This window comes from Pseudorasbora parva, chromosome 8 (assembly GCF_024679245.1).
Source record: "Pseudorasbora parva isolate DD20220531a chromosome 8, ASM2467924v1, whole genome shotgun sequence".
Lineage (NCBI taxonomy): Eukaryota > Metazoa > Chordata > Actinopteri > Cypriniformes > Gobionidae > Pseudorasbora > Pseudorasbora parva.
The window spans coordinates 37,223,995-37,242,624 of record NC_090179.1 but is presented as its reverse complement, the minus strand read 5'-3'; the positions used below and the strand labels follow the sequence as shown (position 1 = coordinate 37,242,624).

Here is an 18,630-nt window from a genome sequence, read left to right as displayed (position 1 = left end):
AATCAGAAACCTCAGTATTTGCCTGACAAAGACTAATGAGGCATCAGGTAGTGTGATGCAGTCTGCTGTACCTTTGGTGCATTGGCAGCCACTTTGGCAGCTTCAGAGTAGCTGCCACTAGCAAACAGGTTGTTGAATTTGCGGGCGAAGAGCTCCTCGGCACCTGCCAGATTGTTGCGGACGGCCATCCTGAGGGCCAGGTCAGGGTTCTGCAGCACGTTAGTGATGTAAGGGATGATGTTTTCTTCCTCCACACAGACAGACAGCACCTGATAAACAGCAGACGACAAACATATTGTGACAGATGCAGAATAGAGAAACTGACAGTGCAAGTCACAATACAATTTACACTACCCTAAGTTTAGGGTTGATTTTTTGGTGTATGTTTTTGAAAGTCTCTTATGCTCGCCATGTCTACATCTGGATCAAAGTAATAATATATATATATATATAAAAACACTGAAATATTATTACAATTTAAAAATAAAATTGTAAAACTATTTTAAAATGTTTTGTTTTAGGAAAACCAGAGAAATTGGAGGGGGGAATAATAATTGATTATATTAATGAGAAAAATGATATATAAAACAATTTAAAATATATAAATAACACAGACAGACATTCAGACATTCAGACAGACAGACAGACAGACAGACAGACAGACAGACAGACAGACAGACAGACAGACAGACAGACAGACAGACAGACAGACAGACAGACAGACAGACAGACAGACAGATAGATAGATAGATAGATAGATAGATAGATAGATAGATAGATAGATAGATAGATAGATAGATAGATAGATAGATAGATAGATAGACAGATAGACAGAATTAGACAAATCTACCTTTCTGTATATTCTGTGCTTTTTCTGTATTAGAAATGTTTGTTGTGAAGTTTGTTTGGCTTATTTTTTATTTTTTTCTTCAGATAATCAAATCTCGGTGTGCCAAGACCAGTCCATAATCTGTTGCATTACCACATCAGTTTTAACGCTGACTAATCTCTATTCATAAGCACCTAATAATGAACTGATTGGCTGCAAATTATGCGGATCTGGGCCCATAAGCATCTAAAGCAACCCTCAGGGTAATGAATGAATGGGCCGGTATCCCATTATGCACTTGTTTAAGTCTGCAGAAGAGCCAGTGTCAGAGCTGAAGCGGTCATCAGTCAGAGACTGAAGCCGAACGAACACACCGCAGACTCGGTAAGAGGATTACAGAGGCTGTCTCTATCTCTTACTGACGGTCACAGGCTGTTCTCACTGTATGTGTTGGGGGATCAACGAACACTGTTATTTACAGGGATTCCTTCATCCCTAGTCGCAGCATCCTTATCTATCTATCCGTCTATCATGATATCCATGAGTAGTTGCTAACGATGACTCAAATTGCAGAAATGAATCGATTCATCAAATGGACAGTTTGACATTATTCAAGAAATTTAATTAAAAAAAATAAAATTAAAATAAAAAATAAAAATAAATAAATAAATATATATATATATATATATATATATATATATATATATATATATATATATATATATATATATATATATATATATATATATATATAAAACTTAACATTCCCATACTTGCTTAGACTTTTGTTTCTGGCAAAAGCCATATATTGGTTATAAAAAAATTTAATGGGTACTAAAGATATTTAAGAGCAATATGTTGATAGATTCTATAGATAGACATATTTACAGTTTCGCTTCATTTTATATTGCATTGTGAATGTTCAATATTTCATCCAGTCCTAGTTTGTACCGACAGTCTTGTGGTTTGATCGGGGAGGTTTCCCTTATGAGGAGGGGAAAACAAACTGAAGAATATCAATGAGCAGGGATCACATTTCTACGCTCTCTTTGCATATTTAATGTCACTTGGGTCTGAGCTCCAAAATAATTCATCAACTGATGGCATCCTATTACAGTAGATTACAGACCACAAGCTAGTCTGTTTGCACATGTAAAAGGCAGCTCAAACTGGGGCCAACTATATGGAAAAAAACCTGGTGTGTTTCTGGAACAAGCTCAGCTGGTCCATTCAAATGTGCTGACTAAACAACCCTTAAATGTTCAAGCTAAAACAAAGCCAATGCACCACTTTCATTCTTTATGTCCACTACAGCAGATAAAGTTAGTCAGTACCTGTCCCTTCCGATTCACGCCAATTATTCCAGATGTGGCTTCATGAGGGGCAGTGACAAAAATGGTCTCTCCACTGATCCTGTTCATGTAGATGCAGGTGCCCGTCTCAAGGTCATACAAATGGATGTAGCCATATTTGGTGATGAGAAAGACAACATCATGTTTGGAGCTTATCTAGAAGAAAAGACAAAAAAAGACATGACTGAGCCTCCAATACTGAAAATTAGTTACTGTTATAAAAAACATTTTTAATGTGTATATAGTGCTTTCAAAATTAATACGTTAACGCACAATAAATTTTTCCAGTTTAACGCATTAAAAATATTTAATGCAGCATTCGTTTTTCCCCGGTCATCCTTTGGCTAGCATTATATTGTATGACCAGGCTTTTATTCATACAAATGCTTTTAAACCATTCAAATGCGATATGACACAAAAGAGATCTCCTGTCTGTGACACACAGAAAGCCGCTTCACACAGCACTTGAACGGACAAAAACACAAAATTTTGTTGCGTATCCTCGCAAACAGTCTTAAGCCTAGTTCAGACTGCACTATTTTCAAACTCGTCGGGTCACTGCTCTTTTCACACTGCATGATTATCTGGGGTATCATTCAGTCTCTGCTGTGTTCACACTGCATGATGGTTTGACGACAGAGGAGTTCACACTGCATGACTGAACAAGAGGAAGAATCGCCGACAACTCTCTCTCCAGTGCGCAAACTACGTTTCCCAAAAACACGTGCGATGTGACAAGTAAACAACGCGAGATCACACGTGCGTCAGACCGGAGTTCTCGCGCGAGACTTGGAATTGTTATTAAAAATGATAAACTGCACAAAGTTTGCTTCAAATTGTGTGTGCGCTGATTTGTGGAGAAAAAGAAAAAAGATTATGGCGGAAGACATTTTTTGGAGAGACAGAGGGAGCCAGGATTGTGTTCTGCAAAGACAGTTTGAGGTAAATAAACAATTTTGTAATGTGCTGCTGCTGTGGTTGGATGTGCAAATGTTTGGCCTTTGTTTCTGTTTGATAGAATTGTAAATATATCTATTAAAATACTGATATTCTGCTCTATAACTCCTCCCTGAACCTCCCGCTGCCCTGTATCTCACTCTTTCATTGGCTGTCGGTGTAATTTTCAGTCAGAACGCTGTTCACACAGCAGGAGTTTGAATCACCGACAGGTCCAGATATTTAGCATGCCAAATATCTCGGCGATTCTCCCTGATCATTCACACTGCATGATTGTCACTCGCGTGCACGAGCACCGATTTGCCTGTGATCTCGGGCATTTGTCGGCGATTTCACAAAACCTGTCGGCGACTCAAAATCGGGGCAAAAATCGGGCAGTGTGAACTAGGCTTTAAATGAACACAAAGAAAATGGTATGCGTGTCAGATCCATGTCATGTACAGCAGGTCTTAAAGAGACAGTAACCTAATAAACCAGCTGTTTGTCATTTAGGATAATCAAAGAATCACTCACTGAAAAACTTTTGTAGCTTTAATAAGGAATAATATACATTTCATTTATTATTTATGCAGTGAAGACTGTAAACTTAAAGCTGCTGTCCGTAACTTTGTTTGTGTTCAAGATTTACAAAAATTATATAATGAGAATTTACAACATGAATCCATTTTCCAAACTGTGTTTTTGTCTTACCCTGAATCATTATGCTACACTTATAATAAGTGTTTATACTGGGACTATTACAGACCGGTCTGGTACGAACCCTTGTGGAGGAGCACAGGCCCTGTGTGACTCGTCCATAGACATAAACAGAGAGAAGTAGCTCCGGCTGTAATGATCTTTCGCAAGATACACGCAGTTCTGTTTATTAATCACTAGAGCGCCCAAAAGTTACGGACTGCAGCTTTAAAATTGTAGGTTACATGGGTCAAAAAAATTCACACAGAAAATGTGTGATTAATATGTTCATTTGTTTAATCGATTAACAGCTCTATATACAGTCAAGTATAAATTGGTTGTAGTTCTGTTGGTCATAGAAATTGTGTGGTTTAACCTAACTGCACCACCAGACAAATTTGAATAATATTAATTAAATATTCAAAACTATGTATACCTGCATGGCAACCGGAAAATCATTCTGGGCCTCTGGAGGGAAAAATACATCGACGGCTTTCTTCGGAAAAGGTTGATTACCAGTTGGAGGTGTTCCAACCTCAATAATATGCAACTACGGGGGGGAAACACAAGAGCGACATTCAATTTAGTCATTAAAACATAATTAGTATTACTTCAACATTGAAAAATAACCAGACCTTTCCTCCAGCTTGTCCCCGAACCGCAAAGCAGAAAAGTGTGGATTCCTCAGCGTTTCCCTCCATTTTAAACTGAGCAAATCCAGCAGCATGGCCTTCGATTGGCTGCGACACCTTTCTGTCCACTGAGTAAAGTTGCATTGCGCCCACAACACGGTTTTGCTGACAGGGAAGGGTTTTAAAAGGCATTTCAGCAGGAAAACGACAACCACACTGACATGCAGGTTACTGCACATGGATAAGACCATTTAAATCCACAAAATATTTATTTTACCTGTGCGGAAATTCCAATCAGAAGTAGCCATTTTTGTTTGGCGTCAGTGCGATAGTTAATAATTTGACAGCCTGCTAAACTAGAATGTCGGTCAAAGACTTTGATGGGCTGCGAGTCTCCTTCCATACTCCAGTGATAGACCGCATTGTCTGTCACAAGTGCTACGGTATTGAGAGAGATCCACTTCCAAAATGTAACGTCCTCTGTCATGGTGTGGGCCTTCATCTTGCTCTTCATTTCAATGTTGAAAATCTGAAGGGTTTTTGCAGCTGAAAGTCAGGAACAGAGGTAATTTGAATAAAACGGCAATATTTTTTTCTAGTTCATGAATGGTGTGATTTAAATTAGTTAAACATACAGACAACAAGCGTTAATAACATAATGTATGTTAAATTGTAATTGAAAAGACAAATATGGAAAACATGACAAAGCAGTTACAATGCAAAAGGAACAACTATAAGACAAACACTGCAAACATTTACAAACATCAAGCCGAGTTTTTTTGATCTGCACTTATTTTTGACCACTTTTAGTGATGTTCTAAACCTAGTACGCTTATCGATTATTAATTAGTAAACAACTCTGTCTTTACTCAAAAAATGCAATGCAGATTGTTTAAAGGGAAAAACTTTACTGTTATTCCCATCTGCAATAACACGAATCATCACCTTAGCTCAAGTATGTGGGAATACAATTTGTTAAACATGTATAAGCATGTTTAAAAGCTTTTCTTCTTCTAAAATGCGGAGCACAATTGGCTAAATCTGTAAACCTGTATTTTTAATCGAGATACAGTGGCCCCAAAACGCATTAGGACACTTAATGTATATATCTCACTGCAAAAAATATTAACATATCAAAGTGGCATAGCATTTATTTTAAACAAATAATTTGGTGTAAATTGTCAAATGTCATTTGGGATTTAACTTCACACATCCACTAAAAATTTAGGTTAGTCTGAGAAAGGCTAAAGCATGATTTTTTGCAGATGCCACTTGATTTGATACATTGATACATCGCGACCAGGTGTAAACGCCCACAGGAGCGCTTTCAAGACCACTCAAACCAAATCAGGAGATGCAGTCCAGGCAAAACTGGACAAGCTTTAGTGCGTCTGGTTGTTGAAACCAAACCACACATGTACATTTATGAAATTTTCCTCACAAAATGTACACAAAAATAAACAATGTCAAATGGCCTACAACATATAAAGGGTTAGTTCTCCAAAAATGACCTTCGTTCATCTTCGGAACACAAATTGAGATTTTAATGAAATCAGAGAGATCTGAGAGATTTCTGACCTCCGATAGACTGCAACGTTATTTCCACTTTCAAGGCCAATACTTTTTGTGCGGCAAAAAAAAACTAAACTAGCACTGCACTGTATTTACTACATGAGCAATGTAGGAGACTGACATGGAAGAGAAGAAATTGTTGAATAAAGTCGCCATTTTAGTTTCTAATTTTTTTTGCGCACAAAAAGTATTCTTGTCACTTCAAAACATTAATGTTGAACCACAGTAGTCACATGGACTATTATAACAAAGTCTTTACTACCTTTTTGGACCTTTAAAGTTACAATGACATTGCTGCCAATGAGTGGAAACCTCTCTGATTTCATCAAAAATATCTTCATTTGTGTTCTGAAGATGAACGAAGGTCTTACGGGTTTGGAGCGACATGAGGGTGAGTAATTAATGACAAAAAAAAATATTTTTGGGTGAACTATCCCTTTAAATGTTATAGCCAGATATGACAGCACTACTACAACAGGCATCGCTGCAGATGAGTAGCTGACCTCTTCAGCAAGCCCTCGCGCAAATTGCCGCAAATGAAACAAAGTAAGTCGCAGATGTCCAACACACAATCATCTTCATTAAAAGTAGTGAGACTTAATGATCTTACCAGTGCTGATGCCGCTCTCTCCTATTGCGGTCTTTGATCTTGAAATTAGCTGATGATAAATAAAATGCAGCGCATATCTGTTGCTTCGTTGACGTGAACTCCGTTAAATGTGCATATAGCGCAGGAATTAAAGATAGATTTATATTCGTTTTGCCGAGCCACAATTATGTGGCCAAGTGTAAATGGAACCGTTTTAACAAATCAGATAGTTATCCGATCAGTAGAAACGCATGACGCTACCAGGTGTAAACAGGCCTTAAGACATTTTAAGTGTCCAAATATTTTAAGGGTCACTGTATATTTTATCTAATTTTTGTGAATCATTGTTAGGTAATAATGATATATTTTTTAAACATCTGGCCTGGTAAGCAATTATGTCACGAAGGGGGAAACATTACTGTGAAATAAGTGTTTATTATGTAAACTAAAAGCTAAAGTTAACTTTATGTGCTCAGTGGGAGTCAGTATATTATTTATGTCAAACCAAAATGTATTCAGACACCTTCAACATTTTCTCCCATTATCACAGTTTATTCGCTATAGTTTAGAAAATGGTAATAAAATATGACAACAACTCAAGAGTTAAATTGTGTCAGAACAAATTCATGTTGATATTGTCAAATAACTTTGATAGAAAGGTATGTAATGGATCGTAATCAACCAATCAGCTGTTAAATTTAAGTACACAATTAGATAATACCAATTTAGACCAACCAATGACCAAAAAATGCTTCATTTTGTTCAGTCTGTAGTGTAAAAGGTTGCATTAGCAATAAATTAAAAAAACACTTATGCAAAACATGATCAGGTCAAAGTGTCTGAATAATTTTGGTCCCAAATTATTATAAATTTTACTGTTAGTCCACTGTATAAAGAATTTTTGTGTATAATAGGTCACAGTTTACTTTATTTTTCTATCCTCACATACTGCACCCACTAGGAAAAAATTATATTTGGTGTCTGAATAATTTTTGGTTTGCCTGTATATACATACACACACACACACACTACAGTTCAGGGTCTGTTATTCTCACCAAGGCTGCATTTATTTGATCACAAATACAGTAAAAAACATTATAAAGAAACCGTTTTCTATTTTAGTATGTTGTCAAATTTAATTTATTCCTGTGATGGAGCCAAATTTTTAGCATCATTACTCCAGTCTTCAGTGTCACATGATCCTTTAGAAATCATTTGAATGTTTCTTATTTGCTGCCCAAGAAACATTTCTTATTATCATAAATGTTGAAAACAGTTGTGCTTAACATTTGATATTTTTTTAAATGACACTTTTCCGGGATTTTTTTTTTTTTATGGAAATTATTTGTAACATTATAAATGTCTTTACTGTGATATTTGACCAATTTAATGCGTTCTTGCTGAATGCAAGTGTCAATTTCTTAAAATATATATATATCTCTTACTGACCCTAAACATTTGAACAGTAGTTTATGTGTTATAGCCTCTGATGGCTATACACAAGATTATAATTATATACAAATCAGAACTGCAACTATAAGACAATCTTACAATATTCAGTATTTATTGTGATCTTGCTATTTTCAAAGTCATAATCCACTTAAGTCATAATCTATCACATTACAGACATAGAAGACCTTTGCATTGCATTAACAGTAGACTGACAAGTGCCAAAACAAAATTAAATTAAAAGGCTCAGCTGAATATTGTTGTTGACTGACAACAACAAAATAGATTTCATTTTATGCTAAACAAGAGGAAAACAGGCTGCTGCCAAGTTACATGCATGTTACATGATCCCGACCCCCTCCTTACATGGCTAACCTATCATTCAACATCAAATGCATTCAGATTGACCCCACAATTCACAACTCAAAATCCCACAACTCAGGATAGATGAAATTGAACTCACCGTCTGCAAACATAAGAAAGCAGTAAGAAACAAGAAATAAAAAAAGAACAAAAACAAGCAAGAACAGACAAAGCATTTATGACGGCAAGACATTTCCAATGAGCATTTTAAAGGCTATTCTTAACTAAAAAAAAAATAAAAAATACAACAAGAATTTTTTATACGTAACGAGACAGAGATGGCTGAGAATATGAACATATTTGTTGGAATTGGAAATATGAAGAGTATTTTACAATAACAATGTAATTTGACGTGACAAAAGTAATACACTATGTTACAATAAACTGTCTCGATGAGAAACAATCAGCAAAAGTGTAATGTTATTTAATCAGTGGGTGGGTGGGAGGGGGTTGCAGGAAAAGAACCACATGGAAATATCTATATTATCATTACATTTCAAAAATCCATGCCTTAACACACCCCCCCCACTTTTCAGACGTCTACAACACCCTTGTGTCTTACCTTTTAGAGCAATGACTTTGCTGGCTGGGTTCATGATGGCACTGTCTGCAGAGATGGGCCTGCGGATGGGCGTGTTGGGATCGCTCATGTCAATGATCACAACCTGGGCCTGTTCGCCCACCTTTTCCCGGATGCAGATGAACTTATCTGACTCCATCGTGAGGGTGCTAAACCCAATATTTGCTGGGTTTATGCCCAGGTTCTGGAGCTGTAAGAGGTGGACAGACAATGTTTATCAATGTTAAATACAGTACTAGAATGTTCTACTATTCATGAGATTTGAAAGCCTTTATAAACTAAGGTTATCACTGAAAACCTAGTGAACTGCTTACCTAGACTGTCTAGCAATGCTTTATTTTTAATAAACAACCTGGAAATCCTAAATGTGTCTGCTGCAAGATAATGTCAATGTTCATTGGAGGTTTTGTGATTTAAAAAAATAAAAGGAGATATGGATACACTCTCACAACACAAGCCCCATCATCATCCCCCACTGAGATGCACCTGTGCAATGACACAATACACTGTAATGGCTCAAGTCAAGCCAGTCAGGCAACAAATATCCATGATAGCATTCCAAACCTTTTGAATAAATACATCAATATTGATAAACACCATCTATACACACTATCTGAAAGGTTTTTAAGAGACAGTGTACAATGAAATGCCTAATATGTGTGAAACAAGAGTTAATCGAAATTGATTTGTGAAATCTGTGCAAATACCCAGTCATATGTACACATCAATTTTTGGTCAACATCTTACATATGGGTTTTTAGTGGGGTAGGTCACATAAAATGACAATTGTGACAATAATAAATTACCAAGATTATGGTTTACCAAACAGTTGATGGACCCCACTGACTTCTATAGAAGGAAAAAAATACTATGAAGTAAATGGGTTCCATCAACTGTTTAGTTACTGACATTCTTCACAATATCTTATTTTGTGTTCAAACCGAAAAATTCATACAGGTTTGGAACAACTTGAAGAAGAGTAAATGATGACAATTTTCATTTTTGGGTGAACTATACAATTAAGAGTGACATTTTTCATTTTCTGGTTATCTATAGTCAACAAAAAAGACAGATAGAGTGAGGTAAAGGTGGACAATCCTAGTCACGTTTTATTCACCCGACAAAATAAATGACAGCATGTATGCAGCTTTATAAAGCTGGTATAATCCTTTCACTGCATCCACCTGCAAAGGCTGTCTAAAAACCTAGTGACCTGCCTATCCAGATTACATATTTTGAGTACCATAAACTCGTTAGATTTGAACATTAGTATTCTCGGGGTCTTAATTGCGGGTTCGAGATTTTTATTCAAACATACAGTATTTATTTAGAAGCACATGCGTGTGTGATTGGAAGATGTTGATCGGCAGCTCGCGAGACACAGCCATTGAAATGGATGGGAGGTCATTCATTGAGCTAGCGCTAAAGCTAACTAGCACTGTCACCTCTGTTATAGCAGCGCCAGCGATTATTAATTAAGTTAATATTTATCTGAAACGAAAACCCACCTGCAGGTGCTCCTGGAAGCGGATAGGAAGGATCTGAGCCATGGTTTGGGCTTTCTGTTCTCAATCCTCCCGGCCGGACTCCTCGCAAAATTTCTCCCTAGCTTTAGCGAGCGACGACCTCCTCTCCGCTGACACCCGCGATTCAAAACCGACCAAATACAGGAATGTTGGTTATATTATACAGAGAATACAAGTGTCGTGTTTTCGTCGTGTCAAGCCAATCCGCCAGATGGTTGATGTTTTTTCCTCCCCTCTCTGCACGGATGGGACTCGCTCAGACCCGCAATGGCGGCGGAAACAGCTCAGACTGACAATCCGGAAGCAGCAGCGCGGACTTTGCGGCGGAAGGACATTCGCGATTTCAGCGATTTTGTATATCAGTGGGGCGATGAACGAAGCACTGGTTTGGTATATGTAAGCGTTTGGACACTTAATAGTTTAGCTTTGATTTATAAGCGCCGGTAGGAATAGTCTAATAAATGTTAAATAATTCGTTTCATTTTTGCCACATCATTCAGCTCTTCATATTCTATGTACGTCAGTTCCGGCTGCGCTCTAGTTGATGGTGCGCTCGTGAACGAATCGTTGTTGTTTTTGAATGAATCTTTTAAGAGAATGAATCCTTCACTTAATCTTTTTTTGAGTATTTATAAATGTTGTAAGTGCATTACAGTTTTCAAGTGGACCCAAGAAACACATTCCTCCAATCCAAGTCAAATACATAACAGTCTAAACAAACCAAAGAATGTGCTCAATAAACGCAAATAATAACTGAATGCACCTGAATTTAAAATGAGGAACAATATTAATTTAAATCAATTATTCATACATTGTATTACACCTAAATGCTTTTGTTACATAAAGAAAACTGTCAAATTTGAGCATTCTCTGCACAGCATTCACAGACTTTATTTCCACAGACTGATCTAGAATTGTGATATTACCTAACATAAATCTATGATCAGTGTTTCCTCCATGTTCACGTCAACACATCCCTTTCAATGTCACAACTCGACAACTCAAACGATTCAAGTCATTGGGAGGAAATAAAGATGTAATAAAACAACAGCCAATATGAAAAAGTAATAAAAAGCAATTTATTTACGCAAAATATTTTAAATGTGTTTATTACACAATGTGCCCTATCAAAATCCACAGGTTCAGAAATCTGTGGCAGTAAACCTAGATTATGCTCTGAAATCTGAGATTAAAAAGTCTTTTATATTTGTATTCAGCAGCTGAAGAATCTGTGGTGAAAATCTGACCCTCTCATGTGCCCTTTCTTTGTAACCGATGCTGTTTTCGCTCCAAATAGCGAGCACGAGCCTCTGTGATTGAGCTGTCATCATTTCTCTTTTCCATCTTTTTTGCCGCATCCTCTGTGGCTTCTATTTAAACAAACAAAAAAGTGTTACAAATATATGACAGAATCGAAATGTAGCTCAGCCTTTTCAAACGCACCTGCTTGTCTTTTTGCTGCCTCTTTCTTTTTCCATTGGTCCATCTCTTCATCCGTTACTTCTTCCCTTGCAACACTACTCAGCTCGTAGACGTCGATTTCATGCAGCTTCGGCAAAAGGTCCTTCACCCACTCATAACGGATGGGGCAAACCGTTCTCACGTACACCCGTGAGGTGACCAACACGTCATGGAAGATGATCCAATCCAGCTGCAATTCTTGACCAAAGAGCTGTATACACAAAGTTAAAATAACCACACAGATATATAAACAATCTTTAAAAAATGACAAAAAAATAACAGAAAATTTCATTTTAGGATGGATTTAATTCCTTACACATGATGAAGGGTGAATAACAATGCTGGACCCATGTCCGTCCATGGTGCAGAATGATTTTCCAACAGATCTGTGGAAAACAGAACAGCTTTAATACTGGCTTTAATAAATACATTTTATGTAATAAAATGACAATGTGTCACTCACCGCCTGGCTACATTGGTGAAATAACCCAGGCAAAGGCACTGGCGCAGTACTTCATTCCTACTTCCCTCAAACTTCTCATGTGGAAAGTCTTTCTGCTACACAAATAGTCAAAGAACAAGTCTTAAGAATTTAAATAATGAAAGTGAAAGCAAATACTGTTGTAGAGAAAATCTGAATTACCTGCTTCAGGCGTAGAAGAATCTCCTTCAGCTGTGTCTCCACGCTGAAGGCTGACTTCACTGCTCGCCAATGGATCCAGTGCTCTTTGCACCAGGCAGATGGATGGTCACTATTAGATTGGCCAAAGTAAGAATGAATACATGATTTTCATAAAGCGTGTTGGATTTATTTAGTCATTCAAACTTCACGGTTTACCTTGCTCTGCACTTCTCAAAGACACAGAGCAGCATGAGGAAATCATTGGAGCTCCCAACAGAAGCTGCTATCTCGTTATGTCGGATCTCTGCTTCCTTTTGTCCGTCTGGTTTACCTAAAAAAGGCAATATTGGAATTATCTAATGTATTATAATGAGACAGGACATTTTACTGTAAAACATTATTAGTATTGGGGGAAAAGTATGAATTATCATATAACTTAAGGTTGTGTTGGCTAATTTCACTTTCATTTTTTTTTTTATTTAGACTAGTAGTAGAATAGTAGAAGATATTAATATGGGCCATTTATTGGTTCTGACATAATATGAAAATAAGATTACATCAAAATCTATTACCTGGTCGAATGAAGATATTTTCTACTGACAGCATGGCAGCCACAGGCAGCATTATGTCTTCATACCCGAGAGCGGCAGCTTTGAGTAGAGCACGAGTAAGATTAGGAGGAAGAGGGAACTCCACCATCAACCTCCCCAGTCTGGTCACATCACCTCTCCTGCCACAAAAAGCTAATATTAGCATTGTACAGTATTTCATTCAGATTACAGAAGGGACACATTGAACAACAAACATATACTGGGATATTGGATGGGCTTCTAAGGAAAAAATGATGACGCTATATTCTGCTGTCTTTGCAATGTACTATTTATATAACGGGCAAGAGTTTGTGAGAGAATGTCACTTCACCTGTCAATGGCATCATACTGATACAGCTGCTTCAGAGCGGCCAGGATAAACCGTTCCTCTGGACAGTCAAGGTAAGGAAATCTAAAGATACCATCAAAAACAAAAACAAAGAGAAAGTATTCATTTCGATTATAATGAAACCGAATCTATACAAAAATAACCATGCAGCCCTGATGATACCTAATCACATCATGGACACCGAGACATTTCAGTGTGAGAATGACAGACGTAAGACTGGTCCGTTGAATCTCTGGAATGGTGTACTCTGGCATGCATTTGTCCCAGAAGTCTTTACTGTAAATCCTGAAGCATTTTCCTGCAGATGTTCGTCCAGCCCTGCCCGCTCTCTGCTGAGCCTCGCTTCTGTGTGGAAACATTATCAGAATAGATTAAAAGTGGAACCAAACTGGTTTTTCATTACTGGTCAAAATAGACAAAATAGTCAATACCCCACTAAACTGCTTTTTACAAGTAGCATAACAGACACTCTATTAGAAATAAATCAATTTTATACATTCATAATATCAGCATCAAAAGCTATAATCATGGAAAAAAATTATAAGTAATTATACTAATAATAAAAGATAATAAAATAATAAATTTAAAAATTAAATTTAAAAAAAATTAATTAATAAACAATCAAAATTGTAGAAATATTTCCAGGTCACACACTTTGAAATTGGTACCACTTCTAGAATATCCAATCCAACCCTTGAGTTGTGGTTAAGTTGTTTCACAAATCCACTGTCAACGATATATCTGTAACACAACATAAAAAAAGAAATGTTAAACTTAAATAAAACTGCAATATGATGCTTGTGTGATACTGTGTGAGTTGTTTCTACCTGATTCCATCAATTGTGAGTGAAGTTGCAGCAATATTCGTTGCTACCACACACTTCCTCACACCTTTTGGCGGAGGCTGAAATATTTGCCTTTGCTGATCTGTTAAAAACAATAAAATAAAATAAAATATAGATATAACAACATATTGCTCACTTTATGATTATACACAAGATTTCACTCTGTTTTAGCTTTAAAACAAATCTTAAGACAGGCTAACCTGTTGGCATGGATCCATACAAAGGAAGGATGAGAAGGCCTTCAACAGTTTGGTCGTGGACGTCATAACGGTAGTCTAAGATCTCGGCCTTCTCAAAAAGCAAATCACAGGCTTTCTCGATTTCAGACTGTCCTGTTCAAAACATAAACACAGAGCTACAAACTAAAGAGGAATATTGGAAACATCATAAATAAAGGTATTCTTACCACTGAAAATATGCAAAAGAACTGTGAAACTCTTAAATAGATATTGTACACAACCATTCAGAATTTAGAGGTGGGTAAGATTTTTCATATTTTAGAAAGAAATCTCTCAAGGGCCCGATATACACAGCGAACTGCTTTTTCTCTCTTTGCTTTTGGGTATACTGTTAGCGAACATCCCAACGCCGCCAACACTGATAAGAGCACCATTTAGATGAATATATTAAATCTCCGCTGAGCTTACCAGTCAGGAAGACCAAAATATCCCCAGCTGCTTCGTTTGTGTGCACATCTAAAGCCACCTTTACCACCTATGGATCACAAACAACACATTTACACTCTGTGAAGATTCTAGTAGGCTTTAAACACACTATTTGTAATATTTTGTAATAACGTATATTTTCACAACACACCTCTTTGACATAGACAGAACTTTCTTTGTCTTTGGGACCAATCAAATTGCAGAATTTCTCCTTCACCGGATACGTACGCCCAGGAATCGTAAATACTGGACAGTTTCCATAAAATGAGCTAAGCTTTTCCGTTTCTAATGTTGCTGACATCACAACCACTTTGAGCGGTGTTTTACGGCCATGGGACCCTTTTGACAGAGTCTTCTTGAGTAACCCAAGCAAAACATCCTGCAAAACAAACAATTTTATTAAAGATTCAGTGAAATATGTTCTACATTATACTAAGTTGAAACCAGCAAAAAATGGCAAAAATTACCACAGTATTTTGTAGATTATTTATATATATATATATATATATATATATATATATATATATATATATATATATATATATATATATATATATATATATATAGTATCATGATAATTACATTGTATTATTTTAAGTAAATTGGAGTACCATGTTATTATAAATCTGCTACAGTCAATGGACCATGGTAACACTGCAGTGCTTTTTTGTAAGTGGAATCTATAAACCACTATATTTATATAAATAAAAAAATAAAATAAAAAATAAACCTTCTGACAAATGTTTTAATTTCACAAGTAAAAATTGCACATATAAAGTCCACATACTGTATTCAGACTCCTCTCGTGGGCTTCATCCAGGATCACAATGCTGTACTGTGTTAAACTGGGGTCTGCAAGAATCTCCCTCAGCATACAACCATCGGTCAAGTATTTAACTACAGTGTCCTGAAAGGGGGAAAAACTATTTGTTACAAAAATAATATAAATTAATTGCACATAACTTATTGGCAAAAGGCCATTTTCACAAATCCATTACAGTTTTTTTCCCCCATTTTGACAGTAGCACAATGTGAAAAAGATTATTTAAGAAAACATTAAATATCCTTTAGAATTGTGGAAATATTTTTTGTACTTCCCTGACATTATATAGATTTGGATTAAAAAAAATCACAGCATCAAATAAAAGAAAGAAATATGAATGATATTTGTGATGTAAACTACCGTTTGAAAGTTCGGGGTCAGTACGACTTTTGTCGCTATCGAAAGACGATGTTCACCAAAGCTGTATTTATTTGATCAAAAAGACAGTAAAAACAAATACAATTTGGAAAAAGAAAAAGACAAAATTTTTAGATATTTTAAAATAGTAATTTATTCCTATAATGAATGTTCAGCTTCATGACTCAGTGTCACATGATCCTTCAGAAAACATTATATGATTTGCTGCTCAAGAAACATTTATTACATTTACTTTTATTATTATTATAAATGTTGAAAACAGTTGTGCTGCTTAATATTTTTGTGGAAACTGTGATAATTATTTTATTTTTTGTAGGATTTTAGGATTAGAAATTTGTCAGGTCACTTTTATTTATATGGCGCTTTTTACAATGCCTTTTGTTTCAAAGCAGCTTTACAGTGTTAAACAGTAAAATAATGCAATTTTGACATTATATACATCCTTACAATTATTTAATCAGTTAAATGCATCCTTGCTGAATAAAACTATTAATCTCTTTCCCCACCCCCCACCCACCCACCCACACACACACACTTACTGTCCCCCAAAATTGAACACACACACACACACACTTACTGTCCCCCAAAATTTGAACGGTTGAGTATATTCTTGCAAATTCTGCATAGTGGTGAGGTAACAGTGATAACCTGTGCTTGTTATCTCCTACCTTTGTTGAGCAGTCATCAAAGCGCACTTGGTAGCCCACCTCAGCACCCAGTCTGACCCCCATCTCATGGGACACCCTCTGAGCTACAGTGATGGCTGCAACCCTCCTGGGCTGAGTCACACCAATCCTGCCCTTAATGCAAAGACCTGAACAGAAACAGAGTCATCCTGAAGAGGAATGATAGATCCTGATGCAAATTCAGCGTTTCCATTAGCGGTCATGAGCATACATACCTGCTTTATACAAATACTGAGGAAGTTGAGTTGTTTTTCCACTGCCCGTTTCACCCGTTACGATCAGGAATGTGTTTTCCTTTACAGCCTGAATAAGTTTGTCTTTTTGCTGATAAATAGGCAGCTTTTTTGGTTCATGATGCTCCGCTTCACTGCTCTTCTCTGCTTTTGACATGTCTGCCCGTTCATGTGCTATTTATCCACTTCCTAACGTTGCTCGAAAGGACGTTTCAGCTCTTGAACGACTAAAAACTCAGCAGAATATTAATATAAATGTCACAGAAGACCGGATTTCATCTTGTTTACAACTTGTTGGTGAGCGTTTGAACTTCCATCTATCACAACTCACGAAAACACATCAGCGCCGCCTGCTGCACAGGATGACTCAAGGCCGCTGTGTTCTCCAAGAAGTCCTCGCTTCAGTTTTGTAATGGTGTGTGCACGAAGATGTGTATACATTTTTATAATTGTAGTATGGAGTGTGCATCATATTATGTATGTGCAAAAAAATAAACAAAAACATCACATAAATACAGACAAACTAGAACCTTTTGGTACTGTAGTATGGGGTTCCATCTGTGGCAAAAACTATATTGCTTTGTGCTTTGTATAGCTAGCCTACATTTGTTCAACAATCATTGCCTACTTGTTCAGATTAATTGTTACGATTCATTTTTAATATGCTGATGCGCTCTTTGTTTATGTCGTCTTGCTATGTCGTCTCTACTGTATTGTACCTACTTTTTAGACAAATTGCTGTGTATGCTCTCTCTTTATGTCATCTCTTGCTTTGTTGTCCTTATGGTATTGTTCCTTATTTTTCTTATAAATTAGTAGGCTATATGCTGATGTGTATGCTCTCTGTTTATGTCATCATGCTATGTCATCCTTACTGTCGTCTATAGGGTTGCCACCCATCCCGTGAATTACAGAATCATCCCGTATTTACCATAGACAGTAAAAGAAATGGACAGAGCTATCCCATTGACTTCAATGGCGGAAAGTGATGTCAGTAAAGGAGCACTCACTTTCTGATGGCTGAGCGAACTGCGCAGGCTCAGACTGAGCTTGACGATGTAGATGTGACGTGAGCCTCCTGTCTGACAGCTGTAGGTCTTCTAGTAGTTGTGGAAAGTGAAATCTGAATCACGTTGTTTAAATATTTTCTCCCGTTGCTTTTGGCTCACTATGGGCTTCTCCCCATTCTTCTCCCTTGACTTTATCAGACTTTATGTCTCCACATCCCCCCGACTGTCTCATAGACAGTAAAAGATTGCCTGCGAGTGTCTCCTCAGGTCTATGCGGTAATTTCTCAACTGTGCGACAGAGTCGCGTTGGTTATGACGCAATCGTTAGCCTATTTTTACAAAAACAGCTTCTACGGGGCGATAGTGTAAGATACAAGGTAATGGAGCCTTTTATGCATTGTCGTGTTTCTTTAGAAATAAACAATGGACAAATGAAGTCTTTAA

General features: G+C 36.8%; 2 protein-coding genes across 4 annotated transcripts in view; both read right to left on the bottom strand.

Moving 5' to 3' along the window:
• cltcb (clathrin, heavy chain b (Hc)) overlaps positions 1 to 11,041 on the bottom strand; it is a 34,678-nt gene extending 23,637 nt beyond the window's left edge. The window contains exons 1-7 of one of the 2 annotated variants that reach the window (XM_067451123.1): positions 10,507 to 11,041; positions 8,981 to 9,188; positions 4,723 to 4,991; positions 4,449 to 4,610; positions 4,250 to 4,363; positions 2,164 to 2,337; positions 72 to 269 (exon numbers count right to left, since the gene is read on the bottom strand). In XM_067451123.1, the coding sequence (XP_067307224.1) occupies positions 72 to 269; positions 2,164 to 2,337; positions 4,250 to 4,363; positions 4,449 to 4,610; positions 4,723 to 4,991; positions 8,981 to 9,188; positions 10,507 to 10,548 (1,167 nt within the window). In that variant the 5' untranslated portion in view covers positions 10,549 to 11,041. The remainder of the gene's footprint in view (positions 1 to 71; positions 270 to 2,163; positions 2,338 to 4,249; positions 4,364 to 4,448; positions 4,611 to 4,722; positions 4,992 to 8,980; positions 9,189 to 10,506) is intronic. The other variant, XM_067451124.1, reaches the window with a different exon arrangement.
• Positions 11,042 to 11,579: 538 nt separating this feature from the next.
• dhx40 (DEAH (Asp-Glu-Ala-His) box polypeptide 40) lies at positions 11,580 to 17,520 on the bottom strand. 2 transcript variants are annotated; one of them, XM_067451125.1, is made up of 17 exons: positions 17,159 to 17,520; positions 16,926 to 17,071; positions 15,844 to 15,963; positions 15,208 to 15,435; positions 15,039 to 15,105; positions 14,592 to 14,723; positions 14,374 to 14,473; positions 14,201 to 14,287; positions 13,709 to 13,891; positions 13,529 to 13,609; positions 13,180 to 13,337; positions 12,824 to 12,938; positions 12,629 to 12,737; positions 12,449 to 12,543; positions 12,302 to 12,371; positions 11,968 to 12,196; positions 11,580 to 11,894 (listed from the first exon to the last, which is right to left on the bottom strand). In XM_067451125.1, exons 1-17 carry the CDS (start codon positions 17,331 to 17,333, stop codon positions 11,776 to 11,778), a joined length of 2,214 nt encoding a protein of 737 aa, XP_067307226.1. In that variant the 5' UTR covers positions 17,334 to 17,520; the 3' UTR covers positions 11,580 to 11,775. The 2 variants fall into 2 exon arrangements, with proteins under 2 accessions (XP_067307226.1, XP_067307228.1); XM_067451127.1 differs by having other exon boundaries at positions 12,449 to 12,540.
• Between the last annotated feature and the right edge of the window lie 1,110 nt (positions 17,521 to 18,630).